General features: G+C 37.6%; 1 protein-coding gene across 5 annotated transcripts; it reads right to left on the reverse strand.

Moving 5' to 3' along the window:
- Positions 1–1,373: 1,373 nt before the first annotated feature.
- On the reverse strand, positions 1,374–25,970 carry LOC138320495 (eukaryotic translation initiation factor 4B-like). Of its 5 annotated transcripts, none has more exons than XM_069263483.1 (17): positions 25,941–25,970; positions 24,038–24,235; positions 22,516–22,706; positions 21,989–22,096; positions 21,773–21,827; positions 18,546–18,647; positions 17,911–18,210; positions 16,721–16,784; positions 16,390–16,421; positions 16,012–16,117; positions 14,964–15,095; positions 14,548–14,660; positions 13,850–14,109; positions 10,358–10,487; positions 9,969–10,044; positions 4,084–4,150; positions 1,374–3,895 (listed from the first exon to the last, which is right to left on the reverse strand). In XM_069263483.1, exons 1-17 carry the CDS (start codon positions 25,951–25,953, stop codon positions 3,839–3,841), a joined length of 2,004 nt encoding a protein of 667 aa, XP_069119584.1. In that variant the 5' UTR covers positions 25,954–25,970; the 3' UTR covers positions 1,374–3,838. The 5 variants fall into 5 exon arrangements, with proteins under 5 accessions (XP_069119584.1, XP_069119583.1, XP_069119582.1 ...); XM_069263482.1 differs by having other exon boundaries at positions 10,388–10,487; positions 17,842–18,210; XM_069263481.1 differs by having other exon boundaries at positions 17,842–18,210.
- Positions 25,971–25,987: the final 17 nt, after the last annotated feature.

Here is a 25,987-nt window from a genome sequence, read left to right on the forward strand (position 1 = left end):
CACATGTTGACTCAATAGTAGATAGTCACATGTTGACTCAGTAGTAGATAGTAAATTGTTGGCTCAGTAGTAGAGAGTCACTTGTTGCCTCAGTAGTAGATAGTCACATGTTGACTCAGTAGTAGATAGTAAATTGTTGGCTAAGTAGTAGAGAGTCACTTGTTGCCTCAGTAGTAGATAGCCACATGTTGACTCAGTGGTAAATAGTCGTGCTCAGTGTAAATAGTCACTTGTTGGCTCAGTAGATAGTCACTTGTTGACTCAGTAGTAGATAGTCACTTGTTCGCTCAGTAATAGATAGTCACATGTTGACTCATTAGTAGATAGTCACTTGTTGACTCAGTAGTAGAGTCACTTGTTGGCTCAGTAGTAGATAGTCACTTGTTGGCTCAGTAGTAGTCACTTGTTGACACAGTAGTAGGGAGTCACTTGTTGACTCAGTAGTAGAAAGTCACATGTTGACTCAGTAGTTGATAGTCACACATTGACTAAATAGTAGATAGTCAAATGTTGATTCAGTAGTTGATAGTAAAGCCAAATATAAGTTTCAACTTTCACATATCAAAACTAAATTCCTAAAGACTGTGTCCGATTTCTACAGCCCACTGCCAGTGAAATAAGTGAACAGTTGTTGATAGTCACTTGTTGGCTCAGTAGTAGATAGTCACTTGTTGACTCAGTAGTAAATAGTCACTTGTTGACTCAGTAGTAGATAGTCACTTGTTGACTCAGTAGTAGATAGTCACTTGTTGACTCAGTAGTAGATAGTCACATGTTGACTCAGTAGTAGATAGTCACTTGTTGGCTCAGTAGTAGATAGTCACTTGTTGACTCAGTAGTAGATAGTCACTTGTTGACTCAGTAGTAGATAGTCACTTGTTGACTCAGTAGTAGATAGTCACTTGTTGGCTCAGTAGTAGATAGTCACATGTTGACTCAGTAGTAGATAGTCACTTGTTGACTCAGTAGATAGTCACTTGTTGACTCAGTAGTAGATAGTCACTTGTTGACTCAGTAGTAGATAGTCACTTGTTGACTCAGTAGTAGTCACTTGTTGACTCAGTAGTAGATAGTCACTTGTTGGCTCAGTAGTAGTAGTCACTTGTTGACTCAGTAGTAGATAGTCACTTGTTGGCTATGTATATCCTCTAACAAAGTCACCATGAAATAATTTTATAAAGTTTTTTAAAGTTGATAGCAGACGACCAAACGTGGCACCAGGTCCGATTTCTCGAAACAAACTTCAGTCAAAAGTTTTTCTCCTTTTGTAACTTATATGACAATTTATGACTTAAGTCAGTTTTTGACTTAAGTGTGTTTCGAGAAATCGGGGCCAGGTCACACAGGCAGGAAAAAACAAGAGAACTTAAAGGTTTAAATGTATATTTTGGAATCTTTTTATTCAATCAATTGAACACCCAATAACAGGTGGCTATATTTACAAGCGATTTCCTCATTACTTCAGACGCCCCTGTTACGATAGTTTACATGTATGTACAATTTCATTCTGAGCATCTCATTGAGGGGAATAAAATGTACAGACACCCTGTCAAACTACTGCTGATAGGGCAATGAATATAAAAGATGAATATGAAAATGTGAAATTAAGTTGTAAAATTGAGTGATTATCAGAGTGTATGTATGATTGGTGCGAGAAAGTTTTGAAAGGGAAAGTGTAAACATCACCATAAAGAGATACACATTTAGGTGTGAAAAGTTGAGAAAAGAAAACTAAATGCATAATAAACTAACAAACAGCAGATAACACTGCCATTCTGATATCTAATTACACTGAAAGAATTTGATACAATATGTGCAGTTTTGACATAAATAAAGCAAGATTTACTGCTTAATTATTGTGTATCTACAAACATAAACAAAAATTAGTTGTCACCATATCTAAACAATGCATTCTGAATTGGAATATATGATATAACAATGCTCTGAATCTGAGGGCTAAGATCAAATGTGAAACATCATAAGATGTGTTGAGTTTTAAGTTCTCAATGGTACCAAACAAAATTTAATCATGCTTGCAAAATTTTAGTCCAGACACTTCTCACTTACATTGAGCTTAACTACAGTAAATCTACAGAAACAAGAAAACAGACATTAATGTCATCACTACATCTGTATACTGTAAATATCTCTTTTTGTTGAGACTTTAAATGCTCTGAATTAACACTTAACAGTGTCAATACTAGTTTAACAATGTGAATAAGTACTGTCAAATAATTCGGGAGAATTTGGTCGGAGTGAAATGCAATAAAATAGTTTACCACTAAAATATGTATTTTTACAGTATATATCACCTAACAAAAACAGAGAGCACATATTATAGATTACAAGTATTGTTAAATTTATTACAGCCACAATATGTGTACAGCATTCCTGACCTGTCGGCCTTTACACACAACATAAGATTACATAAAGTGAGTAACAATGTTTTGAAAAAGCCACAGATATCTTGCAAGAAAAACAAAAGGCTAGGCCCCATTTATCTCAATCTTCTCAGAAACTTTTCATAATTGAAAAATTGCTTCAGATCATAGTTGACTTCACTGATACTCTACAGAAGCATTTCACCCCAGTAGGATTTTACAGCATACTTTCTATGATATGGATAATTTTGAGAAACTTAAAAGTTATTGTACCATAAAAATGAGCACAATCTCATCAAGGCTGCACATGCAAAACTATAGTGTTTAAATAACTAGTGAACAAAGCACATGTACATATCTGTAACTGGACACATTCATCCACGTCAGATACAACGTTCAAGTATCTAAATGTTTGATATCAACAAATCATCAAATATTTCCGGAATTATCTCTTTTTTCCTTAATTTTTAGAAAGCTGGCATTTTTTTAGAGACATGGGCCCTGTTGTTCTAAGCATGATTTGCTTAATCACATGATTAGTGAAGTTTTCCTTTCTCATTTACTGCAAAATTTGTGATTATATCTTCACTAAACTCATCAAATAAAATTTGGATTTCTTAAGATTCTTCCAAAATTTTTGTAAAATTTGTAATGCCAGAAATAATTTTAAACTGATTTGAAAATTGTTGTTAAAATGTGATTAGCCTAAACACTTTATGAACTGGGCCCTGATCCCCACAGTTGCTACTGGAGAAATCTAAGTATGGAAATAATGGTTAGATATAAAAAACGTTAACACATTTTCCATAATAAAGTAAATTTCACATAAAAGTCCATTTGATTTCTGATATGACATCTTCTAAGTAATGTTACTGAGAAATAAACAACTTCTAAATTAAATTAGATTTCATCCCAGCTGACATTAATCACGGAAGTCATGAGAATAATGCCTACAGAGAGTTAACCCACAGGCAGTGGAGAACCCCATGTACGGCCGGAATAAGAGCATGCACTTAAAAAGAAAAAAATGATTGTTTTCTTTACAAAGAGGTCAATATAAATTAATTCTGCAAAAAGGACCTACCCTCAGGAAAGTTGAGTACTTATATACACAATGATAATGAACTAGATCACCTCAATATGAACATCCCAGTGCTATTAACCTCATTTACCTCTAAAATTCCAAATGAACTGTACCACCCATGGAATTAGAAGAGTCCAAATCTGTGTTCTGGGGTGTATAAGCTTATATCACTGTAACACCAGTCCATGTTACCGTGGCGGCAATTCTGTTCCGCTATCTCACTCCCAGGTAAAAGCCATTTTAGAGGGACAGATATTGCAATCAATTCTTACTCAAACGAGACAAAACAGTAATTAACCTTCAAAATATGTGAGCTTGAAAATGCAAATCAGATGACAATCATGTGGAAATAATGACAAAGTTGTCCATATGTTTAGTTGTCATCTTCATCTTCCAGTAGGCTGGAGAATTTGTTTTTGTCACTCCAATCCTGTGGAAACAAATATTGGGAGATTTATAAGTATTTGGTCAAAATAATCATGTCTACTATAAAAACTTTTACTGGAATTTCTTTTAACAAAGATTCAAATTTCTTGATTGAAAAGCAATCCCATCGACAAAATATATAGAATGTTATTTTTTTAAATAATCAAACATTTATTATTATCAATATATTACCTGTTTGGACTTGTTTTCCAATTTCGGCATTTCATCTATACTTTTGGGGAGCACTTTTTCTCTGGGCCTACAAAAGAAAGCCAACTTTTAATTCATTGCTACTACACATATTTGAGAACCAAAATGCATGAATTCAGGCTCTTGAAGTAAGCCAGTAATTTTTTTTAATTTGACGTTATGAAAAGTATCAGATTTCATCACATCTGTGAATTAAGAAGATGTTTTTTGACCCCACCCCTCTGGTCCCAGGGGGTCAGTCAGGACCAATATGGATATGATGTTGAAATGCTATTTAAGGCTAATATCTCTACCCAAGTTTTACTCATTTCATATGAAAATTGAGCAAAAAATGCTCTTAAATGTGTGTTTCCTATATAAACTGTAGTAAATTTGACCCCCTCCTCAGGGGAAAATTTTAGATTTTCATTGTTATATGGGGCTTTAGAGTACATTCTTCTATGACTTGGTCCCTGAGAGACTTACTGTGATTTGACCCCTGAGATAACTTACTGTGATTTGACCCCTGAGATAACTTACTGTGATTTGGCCCCTGAGATAACTTACTGTGATTTGACCCCTGAGATAACTTACTGTGATTTGGCCCCTGCGATAACTTACTGTGATTTGGCCCCTGAGATAACTTATTGTGATTTTGCCCCTGAGATAACTTACTGTGATTTGGCCCCTGAGATAACTTACTGTGATTTGGCCCCTGAGATAACTTAATGTGATTTGGTCCCTGAGATAACTTACTGTGATTCGGCCCCTGAAATAACTTACTGTGATTCGGCCCCTGAAATAACTTACTGTGATTTGGCCCATGAGAAACTTACTGTGATTTGGCCCCTGAGATAACTTACTGTGATTTGGCCCTTGAGATAACTTACTGTGATTTGGCCCCTGAGATAACTTTCTGTGATTTGGCCCCTGAGATAACTTAATGTGATTTGGCCCCTGAGATTACTTACTGTGATTTGGCCCCCTGAAATAACTTACTGTGATTTGGCCCCTGAGATAACTTACTGTGATTCGGCCCCTGAGATAACTTACTGTGATTTGGCCCCTGAGATAACTTACTGTGATTTGGCCCATGAGAAACTTACTGTGATTTGGCCGCTGAGATAACTGACTGTGATTTGGCCCCTGAGATAACTGACTGTGATTTGGCCGCTGAGATAACTTACTGTGATTTGACCCCAGATTACTTACTGTGATTCGGCCCCTGAGATAACTTACTGTGATTTGGCCCCTGAGATAACTTTCTGTGATTTGACCCCTGAGATAACTTACTGTGATTTGGCCCCTGAGATAACTTACTGTGATTTGGCCCCTGATATAACTTACTGTGATTTGGCCCCTGAGATAACTTACTGTGATTTGGCCCCTGAGATAACTTACTGTGATTTGGCCCATGAGAAACTTACTGTGATTTGGCCCCTGAGATAACTTACTGTGATTCGGCCCTTGAGATAACTTACTGTGATTTGGCCCCTGAGATAACTTTCTGTGATTTGGCCCCTGAGATAACTTAATGTGATTTGGCCCCTGAGATTACTTACTGTGATTTGGCCCCTGAAATAACTTACTGTGATTTGGCCCCTGAGATAACTTACTGTGATTCGGCCCCTGAGATAACTTACTGTGATTTGGCCCCTGAGATAACTTACTGTGATTTGGCCCATTGAGAAACTTACTGTGATTTGGCCGCTGAGATAACTTACTGTGATTTGGCCCCTGAGATAACTTACTGTGATTTGGCCTCTGAGATAACTTACTGTGATTCAGCCCCTGACATAACTTACTGTGATTCGGCCCCTGAGATAACTTACTGTGATTTGGCCTCTGAGATAACTTACTGTGATTCGGCCCCTGACATAACTTACTGTGATTTGGCCCCTGAGATAACTTTCTGTGATTTGGCCCCTGAGATAACTTACTGTGATTTGGCCCCTGAGATAACTTACTGTGATTTGGCCCCTGAGATAACTTACTTTGATTTGGCCCCTGAGATAACTTACTGTGATTTGGCCCATGAGAAAATTACTGTGATTTGGCCCCTGAGATAACTTACTGTGATTTGGCCCATGAGAAACTTACTGTGATTTGGCCCCTGAGATAACTTACTGTGATTCGGCCCTTGAGATAACTTACTGTGATTTGGCCCCTGAGATAACTTTCTGTGATTTGGCCCCTGAGATAACTTACTGTGATTTGGCCCCTGAGATTACTAACTGTGATTTGGCCCCTGAAATAACTTACTGTGATTTGGCCCCTGAGATAACTTACTGTAATTCGGCCCCTGAGATAACTTACTGTGATTCGGCCCCTGATATAACTTACTGTGATTTGGCCCCTGAGATAACTTACTGTGATTTGGCCCCTGAGATAACTTACTGTGATTTGGCCCATGAGAAACTTACTGTGATTTGGCCGCTGAGATAACTTACTGTGATTTGGCCCCTGAGATAACTTACTGTGATTTGAGCCTTTAGATTACTTACTGTGATTCGGCCCCTGAGATAACTTACTGAGATTCGGCCCCTGAGATAACTTACTGTGATTCAGCCCCTGAGATAACTTACTGTGATTTGGCCCCTGAGATAACTTTCTGTGATTTGGCCCCTGAGATAACTTACTGTGATTTGGCCCCTGAGATAACTTACTGTGATTTGGCCCCTGAGATAACTTACTGTGATTTGGCCCATGAGAAACTTACTGTGATTTGGCCCCTGAGATAACTTACTGTGATTTGGCCCATGAGAAACTTACTGTGATTTGGCCTCTGAGATAACTTACTGTGATTTGGCCCCTGAGATAACTTACTGTGATTTGGCCCCTGAGATAACTTACTGTGATTTGGCCCATGAGATAACTTACTGTGATTCGGCCCTTGAGATAACTTACTGTGATTTGGCCCCTGAGATAACTTTCTGTGATTTGGCCCCTGAGATAACTTAATGTGATTTGGCCCCTGAGATTACTTACTGTGATTTGGCCCCTGAAATAACTTACTGTGATTTGGCCCCTGAGATAACTTACTGTGATTCGGCCCCTGAGATAACTTACTGTGATTTGGCCCCTGAGATAACTTACTGTGATTTGGCCCATGAGAAACTTACTGTGATTTGGCCGCTGAGATAACTGACTGTGATTTGGCCCCTGAGATAACTGACTGTGATTTGGCCGCTGAGATAACTTACTGTGATTTGGCCCCTGAGATAACTTACTGTGATTTGACCCCAGATTACTTACTGTGATTCGGCCCCTGAGATAACTTACTGTGATTTGGCCCCTGAGATAACTTTCTGTGATTTGACCCCTGAGATAACTTACTGTGATTTGGCCCATGAGATAACTTACTGTGATTTGGCCCCTGATATAACTTACTGTGATTTGGCCCCTGAGATAACTTACTGTGATTTGGCCCCTGAGATATAACTTACTGTGATTTGGCCCATGAGAAACTTACTGTGATTTGGCCCCTGAGATAACTTACTGTGATTTGGCCCTTGAGATAACTTACTGTGATTTGGCCCCTGAGATAACTTTCTGTGATTTGGCCCCTGAGATAACTTAATGTGATTTGGCCCCTGAGATAACTTACTGTGATTTGGCCCCTGAAATAACTTACTGTGATTTGGCCCCTGAGATAACTTACTGTGATTCGGCCCCTGAGATAACTTACTGTGATTTGGCCCCTGAGATAACTTACTGTGATTTGGCCCATGAGAAACTTACTGTGATTTGGCCCCTGAGATAACTTACTGTGATTTGGCCTTTGAGATAACTTACTGTGATTCAGCCCCTGACATAACATACTGTGATTCGGCCCCTGAGATAACTTACTGTGATTTGGCCTCTGAGATAACTTACTGTGATTCGGCCCCTGACATAACTTACTGTGATTTGGCCCCTGAGATAACTTACTGTGATTTGGCCCCTGAGATAACTTACTGTGATTTGGCCCCTGAGATAACTTACTGTGATTTGGCCCCTGAGATAACTTACTGTGATTTGGCCCCTGAGATAACTTACTGTGATTTGGCCCATGAGAAAATTACTGTGATTTGGCCCCTGAGATAACTTACTGTGATTTGGCCCATGAGAAACTTACTGTGATTTGGCCCCTGAGATAACTTACTGTGATTCGGCCCTTGAGATAACTTACTGTGATTTGGCCCCTGAGATAACTTTCTGTGATTTGGCCCCTGAGATAACTTACTGTGATTTGGCCCCTGAGATTACTAACTGTGATTTGGCCCCTGAAATAACTTACTGTGATTTGGCCCCTGAGATAACTTACTGTAATTCGGCCCCTGAGATAACTTACTGTGATTCGGCCCCTGATATAACTTACTGTGATTTGGCCCCTGAGATAACTTACTGTGATTTGGCCCCTGAGATAACTTACTGTGATTTGGCCCATGAGAAACTTACTGTGATTTGGCCGCTGAGATAACTTACTGTGATTTGGCCCCTGAGATAACTTACTGTGATTTGAGCCTTTAGATTACTTACTGTGATTCGGCCCCTGAGATAACTTACTGAGATTCGGCCCCTGAAATAACTTACTGAGATTCGGCCCCTGAGATAACTTACTGTGATTTGGCCCATGAGAAACTTACTGTGATTTGGCCTCTGAGATAACTTACTGTGATTTGGCCCCTGAGATAACTTACTGTGATTTGGCCCCTGAGATAACTTACTGTGATTTGGCCCCTGAGATAACTTACTGTGATATGGCCCCTGAGATAACTTACTGTGATTTTGCCATGAGATAACTTAATGTGATTTGGCCCCTAAGATAACTTACTGTGATTCGGCTCCTGAGATAACTTACTGTGATTTGGCCCCTGAGATAACTTACTGTGATTTTGCCATGAGATAACTTAATGTGATTTGGCCCCTGAGATAACTTACTGTGATTTTGCCATGAGATAACTTAATGTGATTTGGCCCCTAAGATAACTTACTGTGATTTGGCTCCTGAGATAACTTACTGTGATTTGGCCCCTGAGATAACTTACTGTGATTTTACCATGAGATAACTTAATGTGATTTGGCCCCTGAGATAACTGACTGTGATTTGGCCCCTGAGATAACTTACTGTAATTCGGCCCCTGAGATAACTTACTGTGATTTGGCCCCTGAGATAACTTACTGTAATTCGGCCCCCGAGATAACTGACTGTGATTTGGCCCCTGAGATAACTTACTGTGATTTGGCTCCTGAGATAACTTACTGTGATTTGACCGAGATAACTTACTGTAATTCGGCCCCTGAGATAACTGACTGTGATTTGGCCCCTGAGATAACTTACTGTGATTCGGCCCCTGAGATAACTTACTGTGATTTGGCCCCTGAGATAACTTACTGTGATTTGGCCCCTGAGATAACTTTCTGTGATTTGGCCCCTGAGATAACTTACTGTGATTTGGCCCCTGAGATAACTTACTGTGATTTGGCCCCTGAGATAACTTACTGTGATTTGGCCCCTGAAATAACTTTCTGTGATTTGGCCCCTGAGATAACTTACTGTGATTTGGCCCCTGAGATAACTTACTGTGATTTGGCCCCTGAGATAACTTACTGTGATTTGGCCCCTGAGATAACTTACTGTGATTTGGCCCCTGAGATAACTTACTGTGATTTGGCCCCTGAGAAACTTACTGTGATTTGGCCCTAAGATAACTTACTGTGATTCGGCCCCTGAGATAACTTACTGTGATTTGGCCCCTGAGATTACTTACTGTGATTCGGCCCCTGAGATAACTTACTGTGATTCGGCCCCTGATATAACTTACTGTGATTTGGCCCCTGAGATAACTTACTGTGATTTGGCCCCTGAGATAACTTACTGTGATTTGGCCCCTGAGATAACTTACTGTGATTTGGCCCCTCGACCCCAGGCGTTACCCCCTCGCCCTGATGGTCTGTGCTGATCTCCCTGTCTATGGTGATCTGTAATATAATTGTGTCTCGATCTTCCAAATCCATACATGGATATTTTTTTTTATTTTGTAAATTATATATTGTGGAGGTTGTCTGTTTGTTAAATCTCATTTAAAAATGTTTTTATCCAATAATTACCATACAGCAATCAGAAAATTAACTTTCTATGTGTCTATTTTTGAAGATTTCTTCTCTAAGAAAATCACAAGATATATTTTATATATAATGTAATTAACTGTAAAGCAGAAGAATTTCTTATTTTGAGAATATGAGACTTTTTCTGAAAATTTATGAAAAACAAAGGCCACCATCAGAGACGTACCATGTGGTTTGTCGTGATGTGACTTCTTACCCCATGCGTTACCAGTCGGTGCATCTTCTGAATGTCCATCAATGCGTCGGCCCCGGCCCCAAGCAGATGGAGCAGGTTGTGATGCCTGAAGTTGTGATGTCTGAGAGAAATAGAGAGTGTAACATAATCATGCTTATTTCAGTGGACAGGACAGGTCAACATGTTATAACGCGAATCAGTAAGATTTAGACTTAAACCCGTTTTTACTTCACTTCACTCTTTGTATATAGCCTTAATACAAGAATACGGCATACATGCACAGGCCAATTCAGGCCCATTACAATAGATGGACAAAATTCTCACTATTAAATTAATGTGTTTACCAATGATCTTGAATGTGAAAGAGTTTGTGGTACATACGAATTTGTTTTAATGTGAGGACCAATGATTTTGAATGTTAACAAATTTGTGGTATATACAGATTTGTTTCCTGTGTAATTTGCTAGCTATTATCTTATTTAGTTTGATCTCTTACAGCAACTTCACCAGCAAGACAGAATGAACAGAATACAAGGAGCCGCAAAGCTTGGCATTATCCCCCGCGCCCAGTTGTGTATGAAAGCTCAAACATAAAATAAATGAAGCTAATTGTAACTAAGAGTTTAAATCTTGATATTGTCATCCATGTAGGTTTAACTATTTGAACAGAGCTTAGTATTGTCCTTGAATAAATTCATACAACAATATATCCGCTCTCCAGTAACATGACATTTAAAAGAATAAAAGAACACAGAATTGATGTAACATGTTTAAGTAATATGAATATGATATTTTTTATGACACAAACATATCTAAATATATACATTGCATAATTTACATCTCATTATGTTGATGGAACTGCATCAAAGCAATTGTCCAAATTCACAAGTAACAATATATGGGTATTCTAAAACTGAAAAACAATATGACAGCTGGTGGTGTACATGGATAACACTTTATGGAGCATTCGGATACCTAATTTATGAGGTAATTATAAATATAAGATTACCTCCTATAACCTTGACAGCTTTCCCCACACAATATGATGATCTGAATAGGGTACAGGGAATGATCCAGTTATTGGTTAATAATATGGTATTTTTAAATAAGTTTCCATAGTAACAGAAAAAGTATCGAAAATGAAAGGTTCCCATTAGCAAAAGGCACAACTAGAGCACTAGCCTAACATGTACAGAAAGTTTCGTGTAGCCAAGTTGAATGGTTTTCGATTATAGCCCGGAATAGAAAGGAAACTTAAATAATTTGGTATTTTTTTAATAAATTTCCATGGTAACAGAAAAAGTATTGAAAATGGAAGGTTCCCATTAGAAAAAGGCACAACTAGAGCACTAGCCTAACATGTACAGAAAGTTTCGTGTAGCCAAATTGAACGGTTTTCGAGTTATAGCCCGGAATAGAAAGGAAACTTTAATAATATGGTATTTTTGAATAAGTTTCCATGGTAGCAGAAAAAGTATCGAAAATGAAAGGTTCCCATTAGCAAAAGGCACAACTAGAGCACTAGCCTAACATGTACAGAAAGTTTCGTGTAGCCAAGTTGAACGGTTTTCGAGTTATAGCCCGGAATAGAAAGGAAACTTTAATAATATGGTATTTTTTAATAAGTTTCCATGGTAACAGAAAAAGTATTGAAAATGGAAGGTTCCCATTAGAAAAAGGCACAACTAGAGCACTAGCCTAACATGTACAGAAAGTTTCGTGTAGCCAAGTTGAACGGTTTTCGAGTATAGCCCGGAATAGAAAGGAAACTTTAATAATATGGTATTTTTGAATAAGTTTCCATGGTAACAGAAAAAGTATCGAAAATGAAATGTTCCCATTAGCAAAAGGCACAACTAGAGCACTAGCCTAACATGTACAGAAAGTTTCGTGTAGCCAAGTTGAACGGTTTAGGAGTTATAGCCCGGAAACGATACTCGGACGGACGGACGGACGGACGGACGGACGCACGGACGGACAGAGCTCAAATCAATATCCCCCGCAAACGCGTTTCGCGGGGGATAATTATTAACACTGCTGCTTTAAATACAAAGAATTGTCATGGATATCTATCAGGCTAACAATTCTAATCTGAACAAATACATTTTGGAAATACTATAGGGCCAAACAAAATTAATTTCTTGTTTCTCAGGCACATTTTTCCAAAAAAGGATGAGGGAGGGAGGCTATTTTTTTTTTTTTTTACTACCTAAAAATGTGATGAGGGAGGGAATTTTTTTTTTTTCTCAGTCACATAATAATATACATGAATCATGTGATTTGAAATTGTGTCAATTGTTAAATGCATAAAATGAATAAAGAAATCTTAATTTTAAACTATTGTCTTTATTTTCTGGTATTAAACTTACAATTTAAATTGAAAAACAATTGAAATACAACTTTATGTTCAATGTTAACCAGATGTACATAAGCAAGTGATCAGGACTCCCTATGTTTTAAGATTTGGTCTTTTTGCTCCCCTTTCGTTCCTCCCACACATTTCTCTTTCTTTTAAGAGCTTGTTTGTCTCTGGTGTCACAGATTTTACATATTGGATATTGGCTACAAGGTCTGTGTCAGAGCCAAACAGCCTTCTGGACAAGTACCCTTCACTTGGTTCAGAAGGTCGCTGACAGACATTGCTGTAGCCAGATGTTGTATTGCATCATGCCTCCTGTCATCAACAGCTGTCTCCACTACATTTTCAATATATGTTTTAGCGTGATCAAAAAACACAGAGTATTTGGTTGGCTGACCTTCATTATGTTCTCGTAGGTCTAGAATCACATCCGGGTCCTGTAGCTCGAAGGCCTGCTTCACTTTCTCATCAATTATCTTTTCATTTGAAGTCTCCGGTGCACTATTGTCACCGGTAAGACATCATAACTTTGTCAAAAACGTCAGTTTTCCGTTTGCCGATAGCGGCCGACACATGATGATCCGCGAATTTTGGCGGAAATGACCAGTCGTCGGGACCAAGCGATCCATCGCACAGACCTTTGTAGAGTTCGCCAAACGAACAAGTATCACTATAATTCGAAATGATTGTCCAGGGTAAAAGAACACTCCCAGAAAAAAGATATTTGAAGCGAAATCATTATTGCTGCCGTGTACCATGTGCAATCACAAGCTTCTAAAGGATAAACAAACGTTTCAATGATCTGATTTGGGAGATTCTAAAACACGGATCGGTCAAGTTCCGGATAATGCGGGAACCAACGTCGGATTTTTTTCCGGAATTTATTTTTCGGCACGGACGTGTTTATTTTTTTGATTTCAATAAAAAGTGAGTGGTGCGGGGGGTTCATATTGGATGCGGGCGGGCCTGAGAAACAAGAAATTAATTTTGTTTGGCCTAGTATGTGCTGATTACATCCTTTTAGACCATACCTAGAAACAGAATAAACAATCAAATAAAACTTTTGCACATTTCCCAGTAAAAGTATTTCAGTTTTTGATACAGTTGAGTGTGTGTATACACACCTCTGTTTGTGGAGCTGACTTAGATTCACTCTTTGGAGGTGTTGTCTGTGGACCGTCTGTTTTGCGTTTCTCCCAGATGTTGACGGAGGGAGGGGGAGCGGGTACCAACTTCACCTCCTCACGCTGAGCTGTGGTTGGTGTTGTTGGACTCTTTGGAGTATCTTTACTACCATCCTCTCCCCCAGAGAACACTTCCGCTGAGTTATTGGAAATCTCACTGTCACGGCGTGACCTTGACGGCGATGTGATAGGGTGAGGGCCTACAACACACCGTAAAAAAATCATCATTTTTACCTTTACCTATGTATACTTTGCACAGCAGGTATATCTTTAAAATGTATTTAATATATAGTATTGTTTCAGTGGAAATTTTTCTGTTTTTACTTTGATTCACTGAAAAATACTCTGAAAATGTTGCATGCATCAGAGATTTACATGTCTGAAAAAACTTTTCTAAGATTAAACAAAATTAACAATTTCAATAGTAAATTTGACTAATTAGTGAAAATCTGAAACAGGAATCTTGCTGGAAGTTTGAAATGTTTTCATTGAAGAATCCAAGAAAAAGTAGAGAAAGTACATATACCTGAAAGGCTCAATATGAAATTGGAATAGGAAAGTAATTGTTGTACTAGCCCATATGAGTGACACTATATGAGCACACCCCACCCATGAAACCTACGACTACTTAAACTCACCAGGTCGGCCTTTTCCACTACTGCCACTACTTAGTCGACGCTGCCGTCCTTCCATTTTATCTGTAGAATCATGTCTAGTTCTCCCTGGACCGCTGTGCTGGGAATTATTGTGGCTAAAACGAAACAAGTCTTATATTGTACATATTAAATTATAAAACTTTTAGGAGATAACCTTTATATCTTCAATCAGCAAATACATTTTAAATGATCTTTATAAAGGTCAAATTATATTACAAATTACAAAAATAAACAGCATATCATGTTAGAGCAAGATTTACAAAATAAATTGTTTGAAAGGTCCACAAATTTGGAAGGAAAAAAAAAAAGACTTTTCATGTGAACTTCTCAGCAAACAAAACCAAAGTAAGCAAACCTGAGGTCACATCTATAGAATTATAATTAAGAGAATCACTCACAAGTTCCTATTTTCTTTCTCCTCGTCATTTCCTCTACGGAACTCCTCTTCCTTTCTTTTTAGTCTTTCCTCAATTTCTCTTTCTTTAGCCGCTGTATCAACTGGTTTAGCATTTCCAAATATAGATGCTGACCTGAGGACAAAAACATAGTAGTTAAAATCAAAACAAACCCATGAAGTAGTGTATTTATGATCTGATGGACCTAGATTACCACATAAATAAATAAACTAGCAACAAAAACTTTGACAAGAAGAGACCCATAGACCTTCTCACCTATTAAACTCTGATACTTATTTGTCAATGTGACCAGTCAGTGTCACTGAGCCAACCATCAGTCACCAGAGGTTACTACATCTTTATATGTGCATAGTATTACATACAATCAAAAGCTTCATTTCATGCTGATAGCTTTTATAATGTTAATTTGATTAACAAATTTCAATTAAACAAGTCAATCTGAGTCATCACTTGGCAAGTTGCCATTATTTAAAATTTGTGTCGGAACCAGTAAAGATTATTATTATTGTTTGGTAAAACTTTGAATCATGGTTCCCACTATTTTTTTGTACCAGAATTCAAGGCTTTTTTCAAGTCTTTTTCAAGGACAATAAGTGAAATTCAGGTCATGTTTACACACTTTCAGATACTTATTTTTTAAGAGTAATGCAACTTGAATTATGCTGACTGAACCTATTCCAACATAAAATTACATTCATTATGAAAGAAAACAGTGAATAAACTATATATCAACATTGGTTTGTTTGCGTATCTTCCTTCATGCATCTCATGTTAAGACATTAATGAATAAGCTTGTTGCTGATTGGACACAGTTTAATAAATTAAAGCAAGTAATAAAATCCAAGGTACTTCCACAAGTTTTCCTTGTTTCTCAAGGTTTTCCCTATCCTGATTTTTATTTCAATTTTCCCCAATTTTTCCAGTTTTCATAGATGCGTGGGAACGCTGTGAATGCATACCAAATTAAAAAAATATTTTTTTTTAATATTCATTCATTCACTTATGGTCACCAACTGTGATTGAGTCTTACCGGTTTTCTGCTGGTTTAGGCTTCGGTACAGCCTCTGTTTTGACTGGCTCTTCCACCGGTTTTGTACGTGGCTGTAGATTCAATCGTGGTCTCTCTTTTGGACCCTCTGGAAAAGAGAAACAATAACATTTAAGTATATGATAGAATATGGAGGGCCTGGGCAACAATCATTAAATTTTATAATCTTTAAAAGAATTATCCTTTATATTTAGAAACAAAGGGAACAACATTTTTATAATATTTTAAGACCACAAAAGATACAAGGTAACAAATCAATATAAATGATTTGTTTCATTTCCAAATTCCAATACACCTTAGCAAACCCAGCACTAAACTGATAGTTTGGTAAACGATGTAGAGTTTGTACTAACAACTTACCTTGACTAGGCTCTTGACTACTTCTGTCATATCTGTCAAAGCAATATGTTCATGATCAGTGGACAGATTAAAATCAAGACAAAAGCATGTATTATAGCATATAGTTATTATCCAGATACAAGGTCATGAATGTGAATTTTTTACAACTATGGACAGTTGATCACACAAAGGCTAGTTAATTAAGATTGTCGAGTCTACAAAGCATGAGTGTTGTGAGTCAAAGAAGATACTGTTACTGAACATTCCTCCAGTCCTGAGGGATTCTAAAATTTGTTTTTGGATTATTAAATTACTATTGAGTGGTAATATTTTGTCCGACAATAATACTCACCTATTCCCATATCTATTATCAGGGTTGTCATTGCGGTAACCACCATAGCCGCGCCGGCCTCCATCTGTAATCAGCAATAAAGGTATTTACATAATCCAAAGCATGAAATACACCTGTACACTCAAGGGCATAGTGAGGTGTACTTAATCTCAAAATACTGAGGCTAGCATTGTTATTACAGTAATCAAACAAGAAGAATTATATAGTGAAAACACACATTCCTGTCTTTCAATTCTTTTATTTCCTTGAACCTTCTGGTTCGTCAGAAAAAGTGCATGAATATAATTATATACAGTGCAAAACTTAATATACAATCTCATAGATATTTAACACACAGACAAACATACATAGTACAGATACACCAAACACATGCACAACCGCTAGCCTAGTGCCTGACCATCGTTTGCTTTTACACTAGACCAATCTACTAACTGAGCTCTGTATGCTCCATCGCCCAAGTGACAGAAGCCATGGCCATAGATCCACTGCTTTTACACTATTTCCCATTTTTCTTGAGATTTCCTAATTCCCAACCAGAGACTTTAAAACAACCTTGTGTGGGTTGTATAAGAGCAAGGAATACATTGCTGTTGTGAGCTCCAAAAAGTACCCAAACATGATAAACCAACAGCTCCACTGCATGAACCAATGTTCTGTCATAAGCTAATTGGCAGCAAATGAATCACACACTATGTACAAGCACCATTAACTTTGAAATTCATTATTTTTTGAAGATTAAGCTTCAGATATTAGCTTAGATCACCGTAAAGGCAGATATTCTATTCAAATTGGAAATATAGTCTGTTAGTCCAAGGTATATTAATTCCATTGTTTGGGTTGTAAAATGTCAAGAAACTACTTGAACACCAAACATTTGACAAAAACTATAATTGTTATCCTTGGACTTTGTAAATTTTCTGGCTTCTTTTTGGCAAGAATAAACGATCATCTGACCAAATCTTTAAGAAAATGCCAAGCATGCCAATCTGACCATATTTGGACAGTTGTCAGTGTCAGTAACAGTTAGCACTGACTTACAAACTGGACTGTTTTGGACAATTGTCAGTCAGTAACAGTAAGTACTTTGACGACTGCCTGAGAGTCGGAGGATAACAGCTTACCTCTGTCGTAGCCTCGATCTCCATGACCTCTGCCGTCATCATATCTGCCAAAACCTCGGCTTCTATTACCTCCATATCCCCCATCCCGCCCTCCGCGGTCGTCATAGCGATCATATCCTCTGGAAGGCCCTCTGTCATCCCTGAACCCCCTTGATGGCCCTCGATCATCAAAACCCCTTGATGGACCCCTATCATCATATCTGTCTCTGCTTGGTGGAGCCTCCTCGTATCTGCTAAAGCCTCCACCTCCTCTTGGTGGGCCTCGCTCAAAACCACGGTCATTATCATAGCCTCCTCTTGATGGTGGACCTCGGTCATCTCGATCCCGATTGCTACTCCATCGGCCCGATGCACTGCTCCGATCAGGTTCTTCAAAATTAATGATTATTCATTCAAAGTATTTTCAATTATTGTAATAATAGTATCAGTATTGTCTTATCTTACTCAAGCATACATCTCTTTTGTAAATACTTTGTGAAAAAGAGATCTGTAACGTTAAATTAAGTTTACAAAATTCTTTCATACAAAAATTATTTCAACTGCTTTAGCTGAAATAATGATTCAGGCAGATTTGGTTTATACATTCTGTGTTATAACACTCCTATGACTTCATTGATTTCATGACATTTTTTACCCCGGGTGTCTTGTTAGATTGCTATTGTGTGTTTTTATCTTTCTCCAGTGAGTACACCTGTCAGTCCTACCTGTGTGATTGTCTTGTTGAGGATCTCTTCGTCTCCAGTCACTATCTGTTCGGTCTGGACCATCGTTCTCACGCTTGTCAAACCCTCCTCTATCACCTCCAGCTGTACATACAGAAAAACACTTACTGATCACAATGTCTTCTTATTATTTACCAAATCAAGATAGCATTCAAAAAAGGTCAACAGTTCCACTATCAAAGACATGGCACAAATATACAGCAGTCTCTCAATATCAATATCAGTTACCATTTGGAAGAAATGATGACAATAGACAACATATGCTTGAGTGTTAGTATTCTATAGATATCCATCTCAAAGGCCCACTACCTTTCCGAAACGACTTTTAAGTTTTAAAATGGGAATGTAAAACAAGATCCATAATTTTATAGAGTTGCAAAAGTTATTAACTTACTGTTAATACTACACTTATCATCACCTTCTGAACAATTTGATTAAAACAAATACAAGAGGCCAATGGGCCTTAACGGTCATCTGACTATTAGCACAACACAAAGTAGTTGTTTAAAGATTTTAGCATATTTGACCTCTGTGACCTTGAATGAAGATCAAGGTCATTCATTTGAACAAACTTGGTAATCCCTTCATCCCAGCATGTCATAGGCCCAATATCAGGTCTCTAGGCCTCCTAGTTATTCTCAAGAAGTTGATTAAAGATTTTAACCTTTTTGACCCCTGTGACCTTGAATGAAGGTCAAGGTCATTCATTTGAACAAACTTGGTAGTCCTTCATCCCAGCGTGCTGCAGGCCCAATATGAGTATCCTGGGCCTTTTGGTTCTTGAGAAGAAGTTGTTTAAAGATTTACGCCAATGTGACCCCTGTGACCTTGAATGAAGGTCAAGGTCATTCCTTTTATCAAACTTGGTAGCCCTTCGTCCCAGCATGCTACATGCCCAATATTGGTATCCTGGGACTTTTGGTTCTTGAGAAGAAGTCGTTTAAAGATTTCAGCCTTTTTGACCCCTGTGACCTTGAATGAAGGTCAAGGTTATCTATTTTAACAAACTTGGTAGCACTTCATCCCAGCATGCTGCAGGCCCAATATCAGGTCTCTAGGCCTCTTTGTTATTCACAAGAAGTTGTTTAAAGGATTTGTAGCCTATTTGACCCTGTGACCTTGAATGCAGGTCAAGGTCATTTATTTCAACAAACTTGGTAGCACTTCATCCCAGCATGCTGCAGGCCCAATATGAATATTCTGGGCCTTTCTGTTCTTGAGAAGTTGTTTAAAGATTTTAGCCTTTTTGACCATGTGACCTTGAATAAAGATCAAGGTCATTCACTTGAACAAACTTGATAGCCCTTCATCCAAGCATGTTACGGGCCCAATATCAGGTCTCTAGGTCTCTTAGTTATTCACAAGAAGTTGTTTAAAGGATTTTTAGCCTATTTGACCCTGTGACCTTGAATGAAGGTCAAGGTTATTTGTTTGAACAAACTTGGTAGCCCTTCATCCCAGCATGCTACAGGCCAAATATCAGTACCCTGGGCCTTCTGGGTCTTGAGAAGAAGTCGTTTTAAGGTTTTAGCCTTTTTGACCCTGTGACCTTGAATGAAGGTCAAGGTCATTCATTTGAACAAACTTGGTAGCCCTTCATCCCAGCATACTCTACATGCCCAATATCAGTACCCTGGGCCTACTGGTTCTTGAGAAGAAGTTGTTTAAAGATTTTAGCCTTTTTGACCCATGTGACCTTGAATAAAGATCAAGGTCATTCATTTGAACAAACTTGATAGCCCTTCATCCAAGCATATTACGGGCCCAATATCAGGTCTCTAGGTCTCTTAGTTATTCACAAGAAGTTGTTTAAAGGATTTTTAGCCTATTTGACCCCGTGACCTTGAATGAAGGTCAAGGTTATTTGTTTGAACAAACTTGGTAGCCCTTCATCCCAGCATGCTACAGGCCAAATATCAGTACCCTGGGCCTTCTGGGTCTTGAGAAGAAGTCGTTTTAAGATTTTAGCCTTTTTGACCCTGTGACCTTGAATGAAGGTCAAGGTCATTCATTTGAACAAACTTGGTAGCCCTTCATCCCAGCATACTCTACATGCCCAATATCAGTACCCTGGGCCTACTGGTTCTTGAGAAGAAGTTGTTTAAAGATTTTAGCCTTTTTGACCCATGTGACCTTGAATAAACATCAAGGTCATTCATTTGAACAAACTTGATAGCCCTTCATCCAAGCATATTACGGGCCCAATATCAGGTCTCTAGGTCTCTTAGTTATTCACAAGAAGTTGTTTAAAGGATTTTTAGCCTATTTAACCCCGTGACCTTGAATGAAGGTCAAGGTTATTTGTTTGAACAGACTTGGTAGCCCTTCATCCCAGCATGCTACAGGCCAAATATCAGTACCCTGGGCCTTCTGGGTCTTGAGAAGAAGTCGTTTTAAGATTTTAGCCTTTTTGACCCCTGTGACCTTGAATGAAGGTCAAGGTCATTCATTTGAACAAACTTGGTAGCCCTTTGTCCCAGCATGCTACAGGTGAAATATCAGTACCCTGGGCCTTTCGGTTATTGAGAAGAAGTCTTTTGAATGAAAAGTTTACGCACAGCAGACGGCGCACGACGATGGACGGTGCATGATGACAATAGGTCATCCTGATCCTTCGGGTCAGATGACCTAAAAATGTTAATTATCATAACACGGGTCGTTTTATGTTTGTTGCTGTCGCCATAAATACTGTGTGGTAGTTGATTATCACTGCGCCAGCTAGACGACAAAACAGCAAATGGACTCTCCAGTTTTCATATATATATATTCAAAGGAAATTTTGCATATGTTTAGTGTTGTAACCTCATCTTAGGCCATCAGCATTTATTTTCTGATGTTATTTATGTTTTTAAAGAAGCCTTTATATTTTCCTCCAGAAAGGTAGTGGGCCTATAATTATCAGTAACTTTTTCTACAGATTTATATGTGTTTGTGAGTGGGGTATTCATCAAGACATGTTTAAAACGAACCCAGTTTTAATATACTGATGACATTACCCTTACAATCATTAGAAACATATACTAAATAATTCTTGTGCAATGGAGTATTAAATTTCATTCATGCATTAATAACTATTGCCTTTAAATGGTCATTCCATCATGTATCTTTTCATTTCATATTAAAAGCAATGATGAAATTTCTGTAATAGCGATAACTTTGTGATACAAACAAGAAAAACAATATAGAAATAAGGAAAACAATATACGAACCATTTTGTTGATTTTGTCCTGCTAAATCTACTCTTATTTGTCTCCCACCCATCGTCTGAAAAATAATTGTTAATGTTAGATGTTTTTTCATTGAAAATACCAGAAAAATTATCATAAAAAAAATATTCTAAAAAGAAAAAAAACCAGTCAACCAAGTTCTTTATTAACAAGGTGAAGGGATTAACAACAGATCTTCTATAGTAAAATTGTTTTTACCTCATCGTTCATAGACAAAGCATCGATTAGTGACTGTCTGTCGGCAAACTCTACGTATCCAAATCCGCGCAGTCTTCCGCCGTCGTTGGGTAAGCGCACATTTGCTACCTGTGTATCACAAACAGCATTATCAACATATATTATTTTTCTTTTTCACATACATTGTGAAGAGTTAAATAACATATGGGCATTTTACCTCATGTGTGACTGGAAATTAATGTCCTTTATATATTGGATCATATGAACTAAAACTGGAAATTCAACATTTTGTTTTTTTTGGTGATCATTTGCCGTTGCCAAATTAAAACCAATTACATAAATAACTATAAACAAATAAAATAAAAAAAAGAGGAAAAGAGATAAAATCACATACAAATGAGAGGTCAATCGCATTTAAATTAGTTGTGTCATCCTGACCGAAGCAATACTGCATAAACAAGCTTTTTCAGTAAAAATATATATCGAAAGAATTCATATATGTGATTTATGAATATTTCAGTATATAAAACTGTTTTAAAGAGACTTACATTTAAATTTTGGAAAAAATCTTCTATACTCCTTTCTGATGCCTCATATGGGAGGTTGCCAATGAAGGCAGTAAAAGGAGGACTGCTAGGTACTTTGCTCATATCTACATCAGGCCCTCGAGAAGCCTTGGGCGCTGTTGGTAGCTTAGAGCGGTCTATCATTGGTTTGGCATAATCCATATCACCCATATCTGAAATACAATGTACCCTAATTCTATAGTGGAACCAATAACTTACTTCACGAGTGAACTATGGCGTATAAATTCATAAAGAAATGTAACGGAACTCCAAAACAAAACTTGTCACTAGATCCTAGGAGCATCTGAACACTCCAGTAACATAGCTATAGCTACAGGGATTTTCCTACAGTTTTTTAACAGGGTCCATTAAATTGGGAAATATTACGCGGCATAACATGAAATTGGGAAAAATGACTAAATAAAGAAAAACACTATTTTATGATTAACTGTTTATTTATTGTACATCTGAAATATTTCAGGTTGACTGTAGTGTTCATTCATTCATTGTACTGAAATATTTCAGGTTGACTGTTCATTTCTGAACAAATTCTGGTTGCGTGAATCCTGATCCGAGGGCGAATATTTCACACGTTTTGCACATGTAACCTCCGATCCCCTGAGAGTTATAATATAACCATTTGTATTTTTGCGCATACTGAATAGTTGCCATCTTAAGCGCATCATATTTAACACGTTTAGGAAATGTTTCATCATAAAACATGGTTTTTCTTCGCGATCGGAGGTAGTCTTTTCTTTTTCAGTGTTGCAATCGTCCGATGAAGCAACTTGTTTGACTTGCTCGAGTTACGACAGTTTTGACGTGTTACATGTAGTTGACACAACTTCACATGTGGTTTCCTCAGGCTTGTCATCTTTTTTTCTCTGTATCTAAATCCTTCTCTTATGTCTGTATTGGTCTAAAACCAAATTTTTCCAACTTGTTGATGTCTTTTGACCCCTTTTTTAATCGTTTTGTGTAGTATTTTGCATTGTGTGACATTCTGACAGTCCAACAGACGGCGAAACTTCATCCTATCACATGACCCGTTTCCCTACCGTAAATCGGCTTATGTCGTAAACAAGAGTTGCAAAACGTGAGTACTTATGTCAACGAAAGTACTCACCATGGATACATAACAAAAACTCGCGGAGAAATGTATGTAGACTTTTATTTCGTTTTTAGTATTCAACATATCATGACAATTTCATATCAAGAATGACATTACTCAGACTTTCATTTTTAGATTCCGATTGGGAATTTTTAGCTACAAATTGGGAATTTTAGCTTAATTTTCGGAGGGGAATGGGTCCGTTATTCGACCCCAGATTCTACTGTAGGAAAATCCCTGAGCTAGCATACAATTTTTACACACACCTTCATTATAACTTACCCTTGCTGTTTTGATGACTAGCATATATATATATTTATATATATATATATGTTTACATTCACCATCATCACACAAAAGAACCTCTACAGACAAATGACTACTGTAACTTACCATCCATAGATAAGGAGTCCATCTCTGCTGCCCAACTGTCTACCTTTCCATAACTTCGGTCCCTGCCTCCGTAACTTCCTCCACCACTTCCTCCTCCATACGAGCCACTAGGTGACTCTGGTGCTCCGCCGCTCTTCTCGTTCGACAAGAAGTCTGTCAGGGCCATCTTGGTGCCCTTCATCTTCTGCTTTTTCTTCCCTATTAGAAAATTGAAATGATATTAATTAGATTTAATTAAATCAAATATTACAAATTATCAGTGTAAGAGATATACTAGGTCGGCTTACTGAACCTTACATGGGTGTGCTACATCCATAGGGATATAAAAAGATTTCGGATAGGTTAGCATAATAATATATAGTAAGTATAATAAGTAAGTTTTATAGAAGCAATTTCACTTTGCTACGATCACAGGGCTGATGAATATACACCACATAAATCCACATTACAGAATTATTCATGTTAAAATACAAAGTAATGCAATCTGTCATACTCTAGAGATGACATTTTTTCTATTTGTTTTTTAAAACTGATACAAAAGAATACATACAGTTCTGCAGAAATTCACAAATTGGTTGTCTAGGTATATTATATATTACGCCTACTGTGTCACCTATAGAGTGACTGTTCACGACTGAGTCCCATTACAAAGAAATATAGGGTTCTCAAAAATTTTAGTGAGCATCACAGAAAATATCATGAGTCCAGGCCTAGACCTGACTCATCTAGGCAAGTCCAGTAAAACACTCACAGCTAAAACTAGGATTTAAAACTTAATTACTGAAAAGCATTCAGTTTCTTGGTTATTATAGCCACTGAAGATTACAACAAGGCCAATGCTGGTTTTGTTTCATTGTCGAGAATCAAAAAGAATTAAACCAATCATATGATCTTTGAGACCATATTTTGTCATAGATCAGAGCAGGATTTTACACAAACATAATCACTGCACTAGGGATCAAATCTGGGACCTCTGGATTGCTAGTCAGACACTCAACTGATCAAGCAAAAGAGTTCTCTCTAGCCAAGACTTATATATACATGGCTATAGTACTGGCCAGGGTTACATACTTCCGCTCCAGGAATGAACTCTATAGGGGGTTGAGAAGCTTTGGATTTGTCTGTGTTTGGGGATGAACACATTTGAAAGGGGAAGTAAATAGCGATTCTATGTACAATTAAAATATGCTACACTAACATAATCACTGCCTATGTTTGTGATTGAACTCAGAACCTCTGAATTACTATAGTCGGACAACCAACTTATCAGGCTAAAGAGAAGCTCTCTAGCTGAGAGGTATATATTCCTAGTATTGACCTGCAGGGTTACATTAGCCCACATGATTTTCACTATGTATCATGTGACAGTAATACTGAAATATTCTTCGTTTAATAAATTTATATTTTACCAGGATATATATATATATGTGAGTGTGTTAAAGAACTAAGCTTCTTATCAACACTGGTGTGAAATAAGATTAGGGCGAAGGTGTCAAAGTGACCTACTAGATCTCTTCATACCTATGTCAACAAGGCCGACATGACCCACAGAATGACCGAGTAACGACAACAGGCCTGCAGTAGACCAACTTAAGTTAAATTAACTTATCAAATGTTAACAGTTTAAATTAATGAAGGAAAGTGACCTTAAATTGGAGATTGAATTATCTGTACTGATCATGAGTGACCGAGATTTGTTTCATGACCGAATTTCATTGAACTGCCACGGTGCTACCACATGGTACATATGTTTACTTCAAAGACAATGTGAATTTATAAGGAATCTGATCGTTTAACATATGAAGCGTTATCAAGATCTACTCTTGTTAATAAAAATGGTGGTAAATGAAAGATTTAGACAGTAACACGATACTATGGTTCACTAAGCCATGCCTTCGCCTACCCTGTGCCGCCATTTTGTAGTACGAGTGTCTCACACTGAAAAGAAAA

Source organism: Argopecten irradians, chromosome 4, assembly GCF_041381155.1.
Source record: "Argopecten irradians isolate NY chromosome 4, Ai_NY, whole genome shotgun sequence".
Classification (NCBI taxonomy): Eukaryota; Metazoa; Mollusca; class Bivalvia; order Pectinida; family Pectinidae; genus Argopecten; species Argopecten irradians.